Here is an 18,419-nt window from a genome sequence, read left to right as displayed (position 1 = left end):
GCGACTTGTTTGTCTTGTATTCGACGTATAGTCTAATTATATAGGTACATGTTGACCGTCGATTTTCCTGAGCAGAACAAATCGATCGCGTGTCATCTGTTCACTGGCTTTGAACTATTCGTTTTCTTTGGCCGAGTATCGTTTCTCTTGTCCTCGTGGTTAGACGTCTCTCGTGATTCTATTCGCAAAATTATATTATTTCTTACCGATATACGTATCGGCTCGACCTCCAAAATTCTGTCCAATACTCGCGATGCAAAAATGATTTGTGTCGGAGAAACAGATAGTTCTATGTAAAAGCAATCTACGAACATAAAGAAAATTTTATTCATCTAATATCTTCTCTTCGTTTCTTTTTCAAAAGCTGTTACATAAAACAAAGGTAAGTAAAAATTGAGTCTAAAAATAAAATCTTTTACTTTAAGTAAATATCTGTTTTGAGATTAATATAGAGATACATTAAAGAAAAAAATATAAATTTTTAAATGCATTTATCTTTTGATATTAACATTAATCATTTTTTAAATTTGTTGTCATTTGTAACATTTAAAAAATAATAATTCTTATTTATTCTTATACTCTACAAAAAATTAGATAATATATTACATCCATCTATAATATATAACTGTAACAATAGAATAAATTAATTAATTCTTAAATTAGTGTAAAAATTTTAATTGAGTGTTTTCTTGATATTTTTAAATAAAATATCAAGGTTATGTTGTAGGTTATATTGTTCTAATAAATATATATAATATATAAGAGTTTACAATAATAATAATATAAAAATGGCAAGATGATAATGATCTTTTAGCTTTAATTTTTAGTTAAAAATTTTATAAATAATTTTGTGAAAAAATTATTATGTTTTTAAATATATATATATTATATAAATTTTTGTTGTAAGAGAATTTATTTTTTAAGAACGTATATAATTTCAACTGCGTTTTGTAGTGGTTGCGTGTAAGAATTGTTTGTTATATCAGATATTTTTTTTTTGTCTCACATTCTTATTCTTGCACGTGCAGTTGATATATAGGATATCATAGTTAATAGATGATATGTGTTTGTAACCTTGATTTTTTTACTACTGAAAAACAATTTTATTAATCTACAGTACATTGTGTGTGTGTGTGTGTGTGTGTGTGTGTGTGTGTGTGTTATAATTTTACAACGATTCTAAAGATCGTGTTGTTTCTCCTCATGTTGTCAAATTTCATAATTGTTTCAAATTGATATTTTTTTCTATACTTTGTCTATTTTGTTAATTATTCATATACCTATGACTTTATAATTCATGTAAACAATCTTTGTCACACAGACTTTTATAAGGCAATCAATATAAATTGATCCAATTTATATATTTATATAGAGATATTAAAAATAATACATAGCAATAAAGTGTAAACGCATAATAACTCTTCCAATTTTATTGTGTAAATTTGAGTATGTATATAAAAATAATTTTAAACAAATTAATGCAAAAATGAAGATAAAGATTTAAAGGTTGAAGATATAAAATGTAAGGAATTAGCAAAATTAAAAAAGAAAGGGAATTATACATTTTTAATTAAATAAGAAGTGAAATGAAACAATAATAAACAGAATAAATAATAACAAAAGAAAGTCACTCGAAATTCCAGGATGAGATTTGCTAAAAATAATAAATAGCTTACTAAAATATATTATAACAGTGTAATAAAGGTATCAATTATTCATATTGAATTGATTAAATTTTCTTGTTAACCTTAGTGAGCAATTTCTAAATAATTCTATTATTACTGTTAAATTGCAGTAACAACTCAAGTTAATAACAAGTTTTGTAATCATAATTTTCTCATTTCTATTACAATATGCATTTACGATATAATATACTATAGAGAGCATACATTTAATTATACGAATACAAAAGTATATATATTCTAAAATATATTAATTATATATATTCTAAAATATATTAATAATTATGCATATAATGTAAAAATTTTATTGTTGGCATCAACTAATTATTCTTTCTTAAATGGATTATTATCAATACGAGTTTTAACTTTATGAGCTCGTGATAATCTTGCTTCGAAATTTGAATGTGTATGTAGATCAAATTGTAGATTCTCATATTTCTGAAAATCAAATATCTCGATGAAATCACAAGGACGCACGAAATTAGGTAAAGATGACAATTGTTATTAATTCTCTGCGGCTTGGGGTTCATATAAACAGGCATGATGATCATGTAACGACCCTCAGTATGGGCGTTTAAACGAGGCTTAAACAAGGCAGAACGATTTGCGACATCGTACTATAAGCGACGTTTCCCACGTTAACAAAGTCCTACTAAGAGTGAAAACAAGATCTAAAACTGGGTAATAACTTGACAGTTATTGCTACATTTTTGTAATATTGTATTATGTTTAATGTGATGTAAAACGCTCACAGTGTAATAGTGACTTAATTTAAAAAAAGGAATTAAGTGTGATATTTTTTCTAATAAAATGTATATGTAAATGTAATGGTCCAATAGAAGTAACATATACGCGAGAGGTGATGAGGTCAATGACAATTTGTGCAACTGCAGTGTAATTGGATCGTGTCCACCATAGAAAGATAAACAATAGTATATAGAAACCTATGTCATCTACACCAGCTGAGCCAATATAGATTATTCAACAAAACCATTTCCACTGCAGTCATTATCTATTTGACCATTTGAATTTGCTATTTAAATCTAATAAATCTGACAATGTAACGTATACTATTTATTGGATACATGAGAGAAACGTAATACAGGACAAAGTTCTAATCCATAAAGCATGCAACATAATATATGAGAGATATGTATTAATATGTTTGATTCCCTTTAAAAGGATGGATTAATTACTTAACTCTCACTTTTTGGAAACAAAAATACATTTGTCTGCTTTAATATTAACTATTAAAATTATTAAAAAAAATTTTTGTGGTTGCTGATTTATGTTTGCTAAAATACATATACGTATATTAAATAGAGGATCAAATATGATTGATATAAAGTAAAATGTTTCTAAATTCCAATTAAATTATGTATTACTATGTAACAAATTGAATTATTATCTCTTAAAAAAATATAATTATCTGTTAATTACTACATAACCAATTAAATTGTTAATTCTTTTATTTATTTTTACAAGTCTATGTATGTACATTTTTCTTTGTGTACATACATATAATATATTCCTTTTACACTATGTATGACATATTTTTTATAATACATTTAACTTATATTTTACTTTATTATTTATTACGAAATAATGGATATTTAATTTTAGCAAAATTTTCTGATTTTTATCCGGCTATATATTTAGAATTATATTATTTTTTGCGTCTCTTATAAAATTCGACGAGCGCATAAATTACTTTGCAAAAATGAGCGATAAAATATATTTTCCAGTGAATGTGCGAGGCAAAAATCCATCAGTGTGAGTGTGAGAAGCGCGACTGACAGTTTGATTAACCTGAATTATTGAAATACGATGGGAAAGGTATTGTACTGATTGATATGCAATTAATGCTTATAAATACTTGTCCAATATTTGTCCATAAAATTTATAACTCTGTATATTTTTAAATACGAATGCATGTATATATATATGTGTTCTAAAGAATATTATTTCAGATTTTTAAGATAAATTATTAATTTTATACATATAATACATACATATCCATACAATACATAATTTCAAAAGACGTTTTAAAGATATTCAAAAAACTTTTCTATATTTAAAAACATTCTAAGACATCCCTTAGATAAAATATGCTGCATAGATATTAACCTTTATTTTTTTAACATCTAAATTATAACATAACACGTTTTAAACGTAAAATATAAGTAGACGAACCTATATATTTCATATTGCACATTTTTTATTCCTTATAACATTCAGAAAATTATCCATCTTTTATGCAACAAAAATTTGACTATATATATATTTCTTTATATGATTGCCAAATAAAGATAAATAAAAATAAAATAATTGATTTAAGAAAATTAAAAGACGATGTTAGGAAAATTAATTTTCTTTATCAAGGATTTGATTAGTTTAATTTAATAAAGCCAAAGTATAATAAATTAAAACATTAATAATATTATAAAGAATTTACAATTTTTGAAGAACCGGCACTAAACACAGTATATAAAAAATTGGTTCCAATGAAATGAGTAGTATAAAAATAATAAATTAAATAAAACAAAAATATCGTATGAACTCCTTTTAATTAAATAATAATCATAAAAATTAAATATATAAAACAAGGTATTAGGAGTCATCGCAAGAACTAAGTTAGTAAGAGTTAGTTGAAATATATAATATAGCTTATAATGTGGTGAACGTAAAAGGTATTATAGATGCAAGGTTTAATAAGTTTTTAAGCTATGATGTATCAAAGATACTCTGTGGACGGTATTCATAGTCGATTCTTATATTTAAGACTCTTTTAAGTACAGTCTTATGATGTCACGAATCAGAGGGTTACATTAGCATCTTAAGACGTTATATTTAAGATGGTTTTAAAGTAAGAACGGAAAATAAATATCGGCCTGTGAGCATAAGTTTTATACTTTTGATGTACCATAGCTAAAAAACTACCTTTTATTAAGCCATGCATTTATGACGTCTTATGTTCACCACGCTACATTTCATCCTACATTAGTCATAAGTCGATCGTGAGCGTGTTGCAACAGTCAATTGTAAAGTTCATTTTTTAAATTGACGATTCATATTGATCGTAATAAATTTGCGATCAACTCACGACTAATATAAAATTAGGGATAATAAATATTAACTCACATTTTATCGAAATCCAATTTTCCATATAATTAGTATGCGATCTTTGAAAGTAAAATTTCTTAAGTCTGTAAAATATAAAAATAATAAAACAATAATAAGAATAATAAAGAAAGGATATCTTTCCTTCCAAAATTTCCTTTTCTTAAAAAAAACTCTAAATAAAAAAAACTCGTCATCGTATCTAAGATATATTTCAATAAGTGAAAACTTTGTAAACTAATAATTTAATCGTAACAAAGGTAATTGTTTTAACTATCCAAATACATTTCTTTACAGATAATGTATACCTCAGTCACCGAAAAACAACAAGTATTGATGCTATTTTTGCTCGAGATCATCCTAATCGCGCTAATAGGGACATTTATGACGTATGGTCCAGAGGCAAACGCTAATCTGCTAAAAAATCGTACCGGTCAGTATACAATACATATATATATATATACAAATGCGTACATGTGTATTTCATATATGTCTTGTAATTAAGAGTTATTATTAATATTATCGATTATGTGTCTCTAAATTTGCGTTCTTATTAGTAAATATAAAATATCATCAAATAAAAGAATGTAAATTTAAAATAAAAAATTAAATTCGTACTCTTCTACAAAATTTTATAGAATTGTTGCATATAGAATATTAATTTTTATACAAACAATTCTTTTAAATATAATTATAAAAAAATTAAGGTATATATAATTTAAAGAATTTATTATAACATTTCTTACGTTTTTTATAATTTATAATCTTTATACTCTCAATTTACTGAAACATAAAAAATATAAAAAAAAAGATTAAATATTAACATTCCTAAGAATAATAATTTTTAAAAAACTTTGAAAATCTCTCTTAAAAATTTAGAAATTCAAAAAATTTTAACAATTTAGAACTTAAAAAAATTGTATAAATTCTAAAAACTTTTAGAATTTTTAGAATTTACCAAATTTCTAAGCATTAAAAAAAGATTGTGAAAATGTTATGAATTCTTTGTTGTTAGAACACAAATCAACTTGATTAAAATTTTCGTGTAATTTATTTATACTATACCATAAATATTCTTCACTATAAATAGTCTTCACTACTATTGTTTTTACAGAAATCTAATACCAGATCAATTTATTACTAAAAGGCAGTAATTACTACTTTCAATAGATAATTTGCCAGAAGTTTCTATGACGATGTAAATAATATTATAATTATATTTACAGGCATCGCCGACAAATCTGGACAAATAAAAAAACCACAAAATGATCCATTACGAATTTATCCGAGTAAGTAAGTCAATTATGTTCTATTAATTTATGTTTGTTTTGGTAAGAGAAGGGAAAATATGAAAATGAAAAAAAAATCTAGAAAAAGTGATCTTATCTAAAAAAAATTGGTTGACCACGAATGTCCCATTTAAAACAGAGTCAGTTTCTGAAACATTTTTTAAATAAATAATATTTTTTAAAATGTGAAGAAGAATGAATAGAAAAATTAAAATAGATTATCTTATCTGTATATTATATATTCTGCATTGTACGTTGCACAAAAGGAAGAATATACACGTTACCATATGAATAAAAGTTACGAGTTCTGACCATCTTGACCTTTCTTATTTTAAATATCGATTCGTTATCACATGTTCAAAAGATTTGTTGGGGAGACGTTGTTTGTGCGTTCAGTTGAAAACAGTTTGTTTACAGCCTCTGTCAGCGAATTGTCATGTCAACGTTTGTACCAATTAACGTCTACTTGTAAAGTTTATTTTTAAACTTAATAGATTTTTAATCATATAATTTTTTTCAATTAATACACTAATATAATCAATAAATTATAATCATTCTAAATAAAAATAAATAAGGCTGTTGTAAAAAGGATTACGGAATAAATTTAAAATATCTAAAGTGTTTCTTTAAAAAGTTGTTCATAAAAATTATTTCTAAAGGGAGAATAAAATTCAATAATAACGACTTTAATTTATTCATATATCTTTCTTCTTTTAGAAATAACTACATAATAATCGTGAAATTAATATATAAATTAATAAATTAATTTTAACTCTTATATTTACAAGTAATAAAAAGAAATTTTTTAATATTTTTTTTAATTTAAAAAATTTTAACTGATTGTGTTAATATTCTAAAATTAACTTAAAAATTAAAGTGTACACTTTCTTATGTGATCAATTAAATTTAAACGCATATGCATTGAAAAGAAATGAATCAATTTTCATGAAGTACGAAAATACCAATAATTTCGAAAAAGTCACGACCACGCACATTTACCGTATGACACTCCGTACATTGCGGTGGCTTCATCGGCATATAGTCAATCCCTGCACAATGCTGGTACGAATGAGAATGTGCAATGGGCCAGTGCACGCAATCATACTTCTTCTTATCGAGGGTTTTCTGTTGTGTGCTTTTCTTGCTATATATGATTACGCCCCTGAGGCGGATGCCAGTAACCGACTGAATAACGTCCATCCTTATTTGAATGGACAATCAAAGTCTCTACCCATCACATATACATGTGAGTTCAACATATATTGATGCTGTCATTTTCTACCATTACTATTTTTCTGTTATTTTCTTCTTTTCCTTATTATTTGTTTTATTTCGCCTACTGTCAATTCTTTTTGAAATTTCTTGCTTTCTTTTCTTTCATATATGTATGTGTGTCTCCGAAGAAGACTCAAATATAAAATATACAAAATATCATTGAAATCTCAAGCAGTGTATAACCATGTATAATCAGAAAAAATAAACGTAAAATTTTCGTTCTCAATTGTCTGTTTATTGGATCATCAATGATCTTAATTATTCAATGAAAAAAGATTTACAATATCTTCAGTTATTTTATAAAATCGTGAGAAAGTCATAAAGTAATAGTGTATCTTTCATTAAATATTGCGAATAAAATCAATAAATGTAAAATTAAGAAAAATCACATGCTAAGCGAATTTAAAAATTAAAAAATTAAAGTAATAATAAATGTAAGTTTTAATGATACACATGCGATAGTGCATGAAATGAAATGTACAACACAATAACGAATAAAACAGAAATGGCTGTATGAACCAACAGCAAATTGATTATATTAAAACTGAGTGTACAAATATATAATTATAAATAACAGTTTGTGTCTCTTTACACGTACATATCTTGTGCTGTAAATTTAATTTTCTATTATTTTTATCTCATTAATCAGGCAAAATCCATTTTAAATTGTAAAAAATTTTACACAGGCAAAAAATTATAATATATTTTCAGTAATGATAACATTTATTGATAACAGATTCTAACATGTATTTTATATAATAACGCATATTTCTTTTTTAATACAAACATCAGTTTTTTATCTGTTATTTATAAAATGTGACGTAACTCCTATTTTATTGAATATATTATATAGAATTTGCTAATTATTAACTAAAAAAAATTTTATTTTGCATCATATTTATTATTACATTAACAGATTATTTATAATATTATTACATTATCTTCTATTATACTGTCTTAAGTAGACATATGAAAATAGATAGAATTATAACAAAATGATAGAATTTGAGCCGTAAATACTTGAAGGGCGTAGAACCAATGTCTAACTGATTTTCATAGATTCTCACAAGGCTCTCTTTTTTTCAAGTGAAGTAGTGATAGAGACAGAGACAGAGAGAGCGAGATATATATATATATATATATATATATATATAGTCAAAACCTACGAAAGGATATATATATGGTATACATATACAAGGAAGAAGTATATATACCTTTTCCTTTCATAGGATTTTGACAAAATTGCTTGTGATCACATTCTGTTATAAGGTCTTCAATGCAATCATTTTTCTTCAAATTATTTAGTCTCAGGATATAAGCAATACGGTGCCGATGTATATACAAATTGTGATCAACGTAAATTGTAAGTTACGTCTTTCACTGTCATTCTATCCTATAATCCTGAATGATAAATTAATGTGTAATTAACTATGTATACGCGATAATTAAAGAAGTGAATGAAGAAAGAAAACATTATCCACTTATCAACTTAACACAAATTGTCGCGGATATATCGTTTACAAGACGTTTGTTTGTTTTGTTCTTGGTCTGTATAAAATGGTACAGTGTATCAAGATGTCCATGTGATGATTTGGATTGGTTTTGGCTTCCTGATGACGTTCCTCAAAAAGTACAGCCAGAGCGCTGTTGGTCTGACCTTCCTTGTAGGTGCAATTCTCGTCCAGGTGGCTTTAATCTGCGATGGCGTAATGAATATGCAGTTAGGCCATAAGGCTTACCTCTCATTAGAGAGGTCAGTGTTTATTTTGATTTATATTAAAAATTGCAAAGATAAAGTAATCAGATAATATTTTATATTAGTTTTATTTTACACGTATGGGAACACCATAAGCGTTTTATTTTTACACTAAACTTAAATAAAATAAAAAATAGCCTTTTTAAAATTTGAGTAAAGATATTTATTTCTTCATTATGTATCGTTACGAAATTTTTCAGTCTGCTTAGTGCAGACGTTGCTGTAGCTACGCCGCTTATCTCCATGGGAGCAGTTTTAGGCAAAGTGACTTATATGCAACTGGTGTTCATGGGAATAGTGGAGTTGATTATGTTTACCATTAATAAGTATGTAGGCGAAGAATTGTTTATGGTGAGTTTATTCCTATTTTTTTCATGATTGCAACAAGTAGATTGACGCATAAAAAAGAAAGAGAAAGAAGAAAAGAGAGAAAATTAATCATTTGTTGATATTTTAATATAAAATGTTTGATAAAACAATATGTACAGATATAAATTTATCTACATATATTAGGTGTTGAACTTAATTCCTGCCGCTCGCTTAATTTAAAACATTGTTCCACACCTCTAAAAAATCTAAAAAAAAAATTTTTTAATGTAATATGCTAAAAAGTGTGTGGAACATTGTTTTTTAAATTAAGCGAGCGGCAGGAATTAAGTTCAACACCTAATAATATATAATTAAAATTAGAATACAACAAAAAATTTTTATCATACACGTATATAAACACGCATATATTTTCTACCATTTTGTAAATATTATCGATTATAAATATTACTCTATTTTATATAATACCGATATTATTTGAAAACTTTAAAGTAAACAATAAGTGATACTTGTTTTATTGTAAATATATAGTGTAATTTCTGTAAGATAAGATATACTTTTCTATATTATGTAAATTTTTTTCACATTTCTAAGGCCGTTGACGCTGGTGACAGTATGTTTGTTCATGTGTTTGGCGCATATTTTGGATTGGCAGTTAGCTTCGTATTCGGATTGAAGGAAAAACCAAAGGAACATGATTTGGAAGGATCGAATTATCAATCAGACGTTTTCGCCATGATCGGTATGTGTCAAAGAAGCTATTTGCATATCTATAATAATAATAATAATAGTAATAGTAATAATAATAATAATGAATATTGGATGTTTGATTAAGTTTTATCCTTTTTTTAGATATAATTTTATCACATTTTCTAAATATTAACCGCTAAAGTAGGGTAATAAGATAATTATTCACTACCTTTAGGTACTGTGTTCTTATGGCTATTTTGGCCGTCATTCAATAGCGCTGCGTTGACAGGAGATGATCAACAGAGAGCTATAATCAACACTCTGTTATCAATATCTGCGAGCTGCGTGATCACGTTCGCTGTGTCGGCATTGGTTTCTAAGGACAACAAATTCAATATGGTACACGTACAAAATTCGACCCTAGCTGGAGGCGTTGCTATTGGCACAGCTGCAGGTTGATTATTACCTCTTTAATATGCAAATACTAGATTTAAAAATATTATATACATATATTATATATACATATATTATATAATGTAGCAATATTATATAATACATAGTGTAAAACCTTATAACGCATAACAAAATAAGAAAGTGATTAAATATATTGATTAAATTGTGCAATTACTTTTTGTAATTCCATGCAGTCATTTATTGACATTAAGCTGATTAAACTTTCTTCAATATGTTACTATAATTTAATAAATCTATATACCGCAATTATGAATTGCTCAGAGTTTAAGTAGGCCTTACTCTAATTTGAACTTTCTCAATACTCGCAGGTATGATGTGTCAACCAGTAGGTGCTTTGATCATCGGTGCCATATCCGGTGTAATTAGTGTACTGGGATACAAATATCTTACGGTAATAATGAAGATTATTGTGCAATAGCGACAGTTGATTAATTATTTGTTTTTAAAATTGTTTCTAATGTTTTTTCGGAAAATTAATTATCTATAACGAGGTAATTCATATTTCATACCAAATCTATATTAGAAATATATCAGAAGAAAAGATTTACTTTTCGATGATTATATCTTCATGCTTTCATGCAAAAAATAACGAAATTAATCTATTAGTATCATTGTTATACAGGAAATGGTAGAGTTACTTTTCCGTTACTTTTACAGTTTATACTTTTTATAATAACAATTTGATAATAATGTTACAATTTTTTGTGACTGTAATGATGACTAACTAAACTTACTAAACGCTAAGGTCAGGAAAGTCACTTTAAAAAGTAATTTGTCACTATTACACGTTATTTATTGAAAAAAGTAGTAAGTAACGAGTAACACCGTAAAATTAGTTCGTTATACATTAAAAAGTAACGAGATACAAGTTGCAACTGTTGCAACTTGTTATTTCTTTCAGTAACAAATGACTTTTCCAACTCGTTATAAATAACTATTGACCGTTCTAAACTTGGATATTACATTATCATCATAAACAAATTTGCAACATCATTACCAAATCGTTACAACAAGGCATTATAACTAAGTAACGGCAATTATAGTAACTAGTTACTTCTATTCCTTGATGTTATATAATACAAAAGAGAACACTTTTATTCGCTATAAAGAAATATGTATATAACAAACATATGTTGGAACACACAAAGTACACATATATTAGATCATTCTAATCAGGAATTGTGCTAGCCTCTATATATTTATATTAATTCTTTTAACGTAACGAAAGAATATATTAGATAACAACAAATAAATATGTACATGATAAGATGGATTTCAACATTAGAATTCAATCTTACTATGTTTGATTCTTTACACAAAAATTATATGAATACACTGATTGGTTATTTATATCAATCATTTATAAGTTCTATTCTTTTTTAATTTTTGCACTTAAGGAAAGATTATCGGTTAGTTAAAAAAGCTATTTTTATAAATTTTTTTAGAAACTATGCAGACGATTTATTTTAAACTTTATACAACATAAAAATAAATATTTTATCTATTACTATGCAAGTAAAAATGATGAAAATTATAATAGTTATAAAAATATTCGTGATATGTTCGAGTCTTACGGCTCCCATAAAATCTGGATATTTATTGTTAGTGACTTGAAGCAAAAAAATGAAAGTAAAAAATCATTAATTATCTGCAAGTGTGTGCGTGTGTGTTTGGTTATTGTTATAACCAGCATTAAAATACATTTACTTTTTTAAAAAAATAGATTTATTTTTTTTCATTTTTTTTATAAGGTAAAACTGACTTTTTACGAAAAACTTAAGTTGTATTATACTTGAGGATTTTTCTATTACAATGAGTAAGTTATATGACTCTGCAAAGCCTCTGTTCTCTTATTCTAATAAATTATTCTTTTATTAATTTTTTTACCTTTTTTTACAGCCATTTATGCAGAAACATCTTCGTATCCATGACACTTGCGGAGTACATAATTTACATGGAATGCCTGGCGTGATAGCTGCATTTTTTGGGGCACTTATGGCATGCTTAGCTACGGAAGCCACTTACGATTATTCCCTATACGAAGTACGTAATTCCATTGTCTTGAATTAATCATTTTATTGTTTACGAGTAATTAACTCTTATTTATGTTGCTGGGCGGAACCATAATTTAACTATCTCAGTTTTAAATTACTTTCGCGGTAATTACCGCACAAATAACTTCCACTAGTAAAATGAACAGATGAAATGATCATTTGAAAACACAATAAAGAAATATATATAAATAACGGCCAAAGACGAGTAAATAATAAGATGTAGAAATATAATAATCTCTTATAATAATTTTAATGTTAAAATTACAATAAATCGCGCGAAACTAGTTTCGACTTTACAAAGTCTTCATTAGTCGCAGTAATTTACATAAAAGTTGTTACAATATTACATAATCACAAAATATAAATCCAGAATCAAATGTAGTCAACCAGTAAAATATTCTTTGTAGTCATCTTTAATAAAATTAATTCTCAAGTTCTTGTTAACAATTATATGTCTATTGTATGTTGTATAACATGCAAACAATTATTAACCTCATTTTGTATTACGGCAACATCTGTTAATATATATAAGATTTGAGAATGACGAAAAATTATTCTAATAATTAAATTTAAACAGTATGTATAGTGAAAGCGAACTTACAAGATTTATGCTACTGGACTCAACGGCAGTCGTGTAAATTGACGAACAAAATTACCGTAATTGTTAAGATTAATGCTTCTGGTCTCAACGGTAGTCTTATGCGAAATGGAAAGCAAATTTAGACTGATGTCTTGTGACATCTAACAATAAGTAAGTAAGAGAACAACAAAAGAAAAGTAAGGACACGATAATCAATAATCGTTATAATCGTTATTATTGATTCTGTCAAGAGTGTTAAAATACGATTCATTTAAAAGCACAGTGTCTTTATTGGAATTGATTCCGTTGGTTTGCGCCTTAATATGAATCATTTCTGATATTAACCGTTTAAAATAATTACACTCTCTATCTAGAATCTTTACATTGTCCCATTCAAACATATGGTTATACTCTAACACATGATCTTCTTTTCATTCACATCATTATATTGTGTTATTGGAATATTGTTGAAATTAATTATTTCAATCTATTGTCCATTTAAAAAAAAATTAGTTCTATAGAATAATCATTATTTATTAATGTATCTACCACAAATTGTAAGTTGATCATTTGAAACTAAATGGATTATCTAACTATTAGGAAAATATTTATTAGAATATATCGATGGTACATAAAATTGTACATATAATGTTTGATAAAATGTATTCTAACTTTATTCTTATTTTTATCTGTTTTTTATGAAATTATGCATAGAAATTTGCAATTTAAAAATAACATAATTGAAAATTTGAATGTTGTTAAAGATATTGTAAATTTTATATTAAAAATAAATTATGATTATTGCTAAGTTGGAATAATTATTTACTTATAATTTTATTTATAATTATCTTTGAAAAATTTTTGTATTTGTCAACAGATTTTTCCTGCGCGGGCACCGAGCTCAGAGCGAAAAATTAGCGAGATGCGCGACAATTATGGAATATCAATGGGATACAATAGAACGGCGTATCAGCAAGCGGGATATCAATTACTGGCGCTAGCGGTTACCCTTGGGATCTCCATTGTTTCTGGATTAATAACAGGTACTTCTAATCAATCTCCATGTCGCATATTGTGACAAGAGATAGAAAAAATTTTCTTTATTTTATTAAATACATTTTTAATATAATATCTCTTATAGTAACAAATTGAATTTTCGATGACAATGAAAAATTTTTTACAATTTTTGTATGTTTTACTTATATGTCAAAGTAAATTAATTTTCGTGTCTGATGATTTAAACATAATGTGTTAAAAATTTATTTTTTACTCATTTTTTTATTGGGACATAAATATATAATTTAATCTATATTCTTCTTGCAAAAATAAATTTTACGGTTTTACAATATTTACCATTATTACGCAGTATTTGTAGTTATTTATTAATAAACAATTCGAAAAAAAAGTTTCCAAATATTTTCTAAATCTATCAAATATGAATATTTATTGCAAAGAGTAAAATTTATTTACTTTAAGATATATAATATAAGAAAAAATTCATATAGTGTGTGTGTGTGTGTGTGTGTGTGTGTGTGTGTGTGTGTGTGTGTGTGTGTGTTCTTTAATTTCAATGAAATCTAATATGGTTGTAATGAGATACCAAAAATTTTCTTCTTTCTTCTTTGCTTTTGTTTTCTTTTATTTGTTTTCTCTTTCACTGTTTTTTCTTTTCTTTTTCTTTTCTTTTTCTTTTTTCTTGTTTTTTTCACTTCTTTTTTTTTTCTTTTATAAATGTAATAACTATAGATTGCATTCCAATGAATTTGTCATTATCGATTTAAAAAAAGGAAAGGTGTGTGTAGCTTGATGCGTGTACATAAAAATGATAGTTTTGATGAAATGTCTAAGAATTTAGTCCGAGACAATTCTAAACATAATTTTGGTCCATGAAATAATTAAGTAGGACGTTCAAATTTGTTACTAGAATGTCAAAACTTTTTCAGCATTATTTATTATGATTTTTATGTAACTATTTTAATGGTCTAACAAAATTATTTCCGTGGATATATAGCTAAATTAGCCAAATGTTTAAATACTTCAGCAAAATCATTCTATATATTTTTTATTTTTTCTAAAACACTAGTAATGAGGATAATGACAGATAGGGTTAAAGCTTCTCTATTAATTCATCATTACTATTTCAGATTGTGACATAGAAGTAAGAAAGTACACAATAAAAATTCTTATAAAGCACATTAATATTCTTATTTATAATTCTTATTTATAATTCTTATTTATAATTCTTATAAAGCACGGAAATAAAACAACGCTTACACTCAATAGGACTGACTTATAAAGTATACCGAAAACTTTTTTGTTTTATTATTAAATAAATAACATGTATTGAGCTGTGTTTGGTTTGGCTTATACTGGAAACTTTATTTTATCTTTGTCGCTTATTATATGAAAGAAAAATAGAATGAAGCTTACACTGCACAAACATCAAATTCTCTGACGCAAACCCTGAAAATAAATGTATAACCAAAAACAAAATAAATTATGTTCATAACTGATAAACTGTTGAATCAATAATATATAGGAATAAATGTGATTAAATTTCTCCCAGAAACAAGAAGATAGTTTCATATATTTTACAAGACTTGCAAATGTTGTTTTCTAAAAAAATACTTCTATTTAAATATAATTTGCCAAAGTTTTATTGTGTATTTCTTCGCTAACGTCACAATCTGAAATTATAGGTGAGGTGAAATTATAGTGATGAGTGAACAGGAGCCTTAAATCCTCATTCCTTTTGTGTCCTCCATTGCGCTCCCCATCTAAAGCGAATTAAAGAGAGATACTGATACTTCAACATTCTCTTTCTAACAGAGCACAGATGCTAAGATCAGTTAAAATAGGAGAAACGCACAGTTTCTATACCCATTACGTCTTTTCCTATCAGATTTTTTCTCTCTATCATTCTCTTCTATCTCTTCTATCTCTCTTTTTATATTTTTCCTCCCTTTTTCTCTCCTTTTCTTTTCCCTCCCTTCCTCTTTTGTTCTCTATTCGTCTATTTTCTGGTTTTTTCTTTCTCTGCCTCTCTTTGATAGAAATTCAATAATGCAATTTTTTTTCCATCAAATTATATTTGAATTGTAAAATCTAATTCAAGTCCTTAAAGCGTGGATGTGTATATGTGTAATAATACAATTATCTTTCTTTCCTTTATGCATTAACAACCGTCGATTTTATTCCTTGTGCATATAAAAATTTCAATTGGTATTTTGAAATTAGTTTAAATCTTTGTCTGTGTGTACTAGTGCCAGTTTACGGCTTTTTTAATCATTCTTTAAACTCATATTTTCCTTAAATTGAATTGTCTTTATTTGTTTATAAATGAGTCAATTATTTCTTGTTTTATTAATTTTGTTCATTTACTTCTTGTGATTATTGTATGTATAACTTAATTTACAGGTTTACTTCTACGTACGATGATGTGCGGATGGATCACTGAGCAGCAGAAATTTGATGATGGGGTTGTCTGGGACTTGGAAGAGGAATTTCAGCACGAATTCGGAAAAAATCGAAATGATAACAATCGCCCTAATGATCACATAGTTATGGGCAATATTTAACATGTTGATATAATACACAGTATAAAATGTAAAGTACGCATCTCACGAAGTTATTTAAGCTTGCATGTAAACATTAGTATTAAGTATCATATTTTAATATTTGTGTAATTAATTCTTACTTAATAATTAGATCCTGTTTGCACCTTTCATAGAAGCCACAAATGATTACGAAAAACCGATTACTTTACGATATAGATTTTTACAATTTGTCGAGTACTAAAAGCAATTAAAATCGACAATATAAAATATATTTCTATATTTTGAGAAAAATTTACGTAAGGAAAAACATTGTTATAACATATTTAAAATATATATTATTTGTGTTTATAAATATCAGCAAGACAATTTATAACATTTTTCTTTTGTAAATATAAGCAATAAATAAACGGAAAGTTATAAATAAATGAAAGTAAAAAGTATATAAATAATAAATAAATGACTCCAACAAGCAGCGTAATATGAAAGGAACGGCCTGGGAGGAACAGCTCAGTATCAGACTGCTCCTCGCCCTGATGAAGTGGACTGCAAGGTTCACGAAACGTTGGCATTTCAAGAATGGATCTGGACACGGAAGAAACCCGCGAAACGCATAACCTTTATATAGAAAGCACCCGTGGAAGCCTCAAGAATATTGATAAATAAATGAATAAGTATATATATTAAAACTTATAATAAATTTTGATAAACAAAATTGTCTAGAAAAGGATTAACGCATTCAGACACATAATTATTAATCTATAAATGTGATTTGAGATATAATCATTAATTAGAAATTATAACAAATCTTATTGTTCTACTGAATATATAAGGTATTTGCAAAAAATGTATCTTTTATTTTGAATTGTCTAAAACTCATAAAAATTGGGACATTTACATATATTTCCTTGTTAGTGTAATTTACTATAGTTCTCCATTTCACTTTCTTCTCTTCTTATATTTTTTTCTTTTTTTCCTTCTCCGTTTTCACTCTTCTCTCTTTTTTTTTATATCTTTTTTTCTTTGCCCTCTCTTTCTTGACTACATTTTTGGAACTTTTCCGTTACTTTCCTTTTACTTCTTTTTACAAGTTTCTATGATTTTTCACTTCATTCTTTTTTCACAAATCTCTTTTCCTATTATATATACCACAAAAATATATCGGTTAAAAATTCAACACGTTCACACATTTAATTTCGGATATCTGAAATATAACTTAAATTTTGTTCATTCTTGTATCCATTTCAATGTAAATATCATATTATTCATTACAGTATAAAACATTGTATACATATAATATACTTTATTCTCGTAAATTAGAACCACTTTTCTCTCTCTCTCTCTCTATTCTGAAAATTCACTTCGTACTATTATTCTAATGATACAAGCGCAGAATAAAAATGTTACGTACTACATTTCACTCGTTGTCTTATTCTCTGTATAATTAAGTGATTACGTGACAAATGTATAATAGAAAAATAAAACAAGAGGAAAAGTTAAGTTCACAAGAGGTTAACTATTCTAGAATAAAAACTAATTCAAAATGGTAGAAGATAGAAAACAAAGTTTTACCATATAAATTTCACGATCTTTTAATTAAAACTTTTATAACATTTTT

General features: G+C 26.2%; 1 protein-coding gene across 3 annotated transcripts; it reads left to right on the top strand.

Moving 5' to 3' along the window:
• The first annotated feature begins 211 nt into the window (after positions 1-211).
• On the top strand, positions 212-17,003 carry Rh50 (Rhesus blood group-associated glycoprotein Rh50). 3 transcript variants are annotated; one of them, XM_018521982.1, is made up of 13 exons: positions 2,283-2,363; positions 3,428-3,518; positions 5,100-5,235; positions 6,029-6,091; positions 8,933-9,119; positions 9,323-9,473; positions 10,044-10,191; positions 10,375-10,593; positions 10,922-11,004; positions 12,513-12,656; positions 14,125-14,290; positions 16,665-16,858; positions 16,956-17,003. In XM_018521982.1, exons 2-12 carry the CDS (start codon positions 3,510-3,512, stop codon positions 16,823-16,825), a joined length of 1,467 nt encoding a protein of 488 aa, XP_018377484.1. In that variant the 5' UTR covers positions 2,283-2,363; positions 3,428-3,509; the 3' UTR covers positions 16,826-16,858; positions 16,956-17,003. The 3 variants fall into 3 exon arrangements, with proteins under 3 accessions (XP_018377485.1, XP_018377484.1, XP_018377483.1); XM_018521981.1 differs by having other exon boundaries at positions 16,665-16,991; XM_018521983.1 differs by lacking the exons at positions 2,283-2,363; positions 3,428-3,518 and adding an exon at positions 212-382 and having other exon boundaries at positions 16,665-16,991.
• The last annotated feature ends 1,416 nt before the right edge of the window (positions 17,004-18,419 follow it).

The sequence above is a fragment of the Trachymyrmex cornetzi genome, unplaced genomic scaffold, assembly GCF_001594075.2.
Source record: "Trachymyrmex cornetzi isolate Tcor2-1 unplaced genomic scaffold, Tcor1.1 scaffold127, whole genome shotgun sequence".
NCBI lineage: Eukaryota > Metazoa > Arthropoda > Insecta > Hymenoptera > Formicidae > Trachymyrmex > Trachymyrmex cornetzi.
The sequence above is the reverse complement of the archived record's forward strand: the minus strand, read 5'-3'. Positions and strand labels throughout refer to the sequence as shown.

What these genes read in the sequence shown, in the direction of transcription:
- Rh50 (XM_018521982.1), top strand. An exon ending in TCTGCTAAAAAATCGTACCG is followed by an intron (nt 5,236 to 6,028) that starts GTCAGTATACAA and finishes TTATATTTACAG; the next exon opens with GCATCGCCGACAAATCTGGA. An exon ending in ACGATTATTCCCTATACGAA is followed by an intron (nt 12,657 to 14,124) that starts GTACGTAATTCC and finishes ATTTGTCAACAG; the next exon opens with ATTTTTCCTGCGCGGGCACC.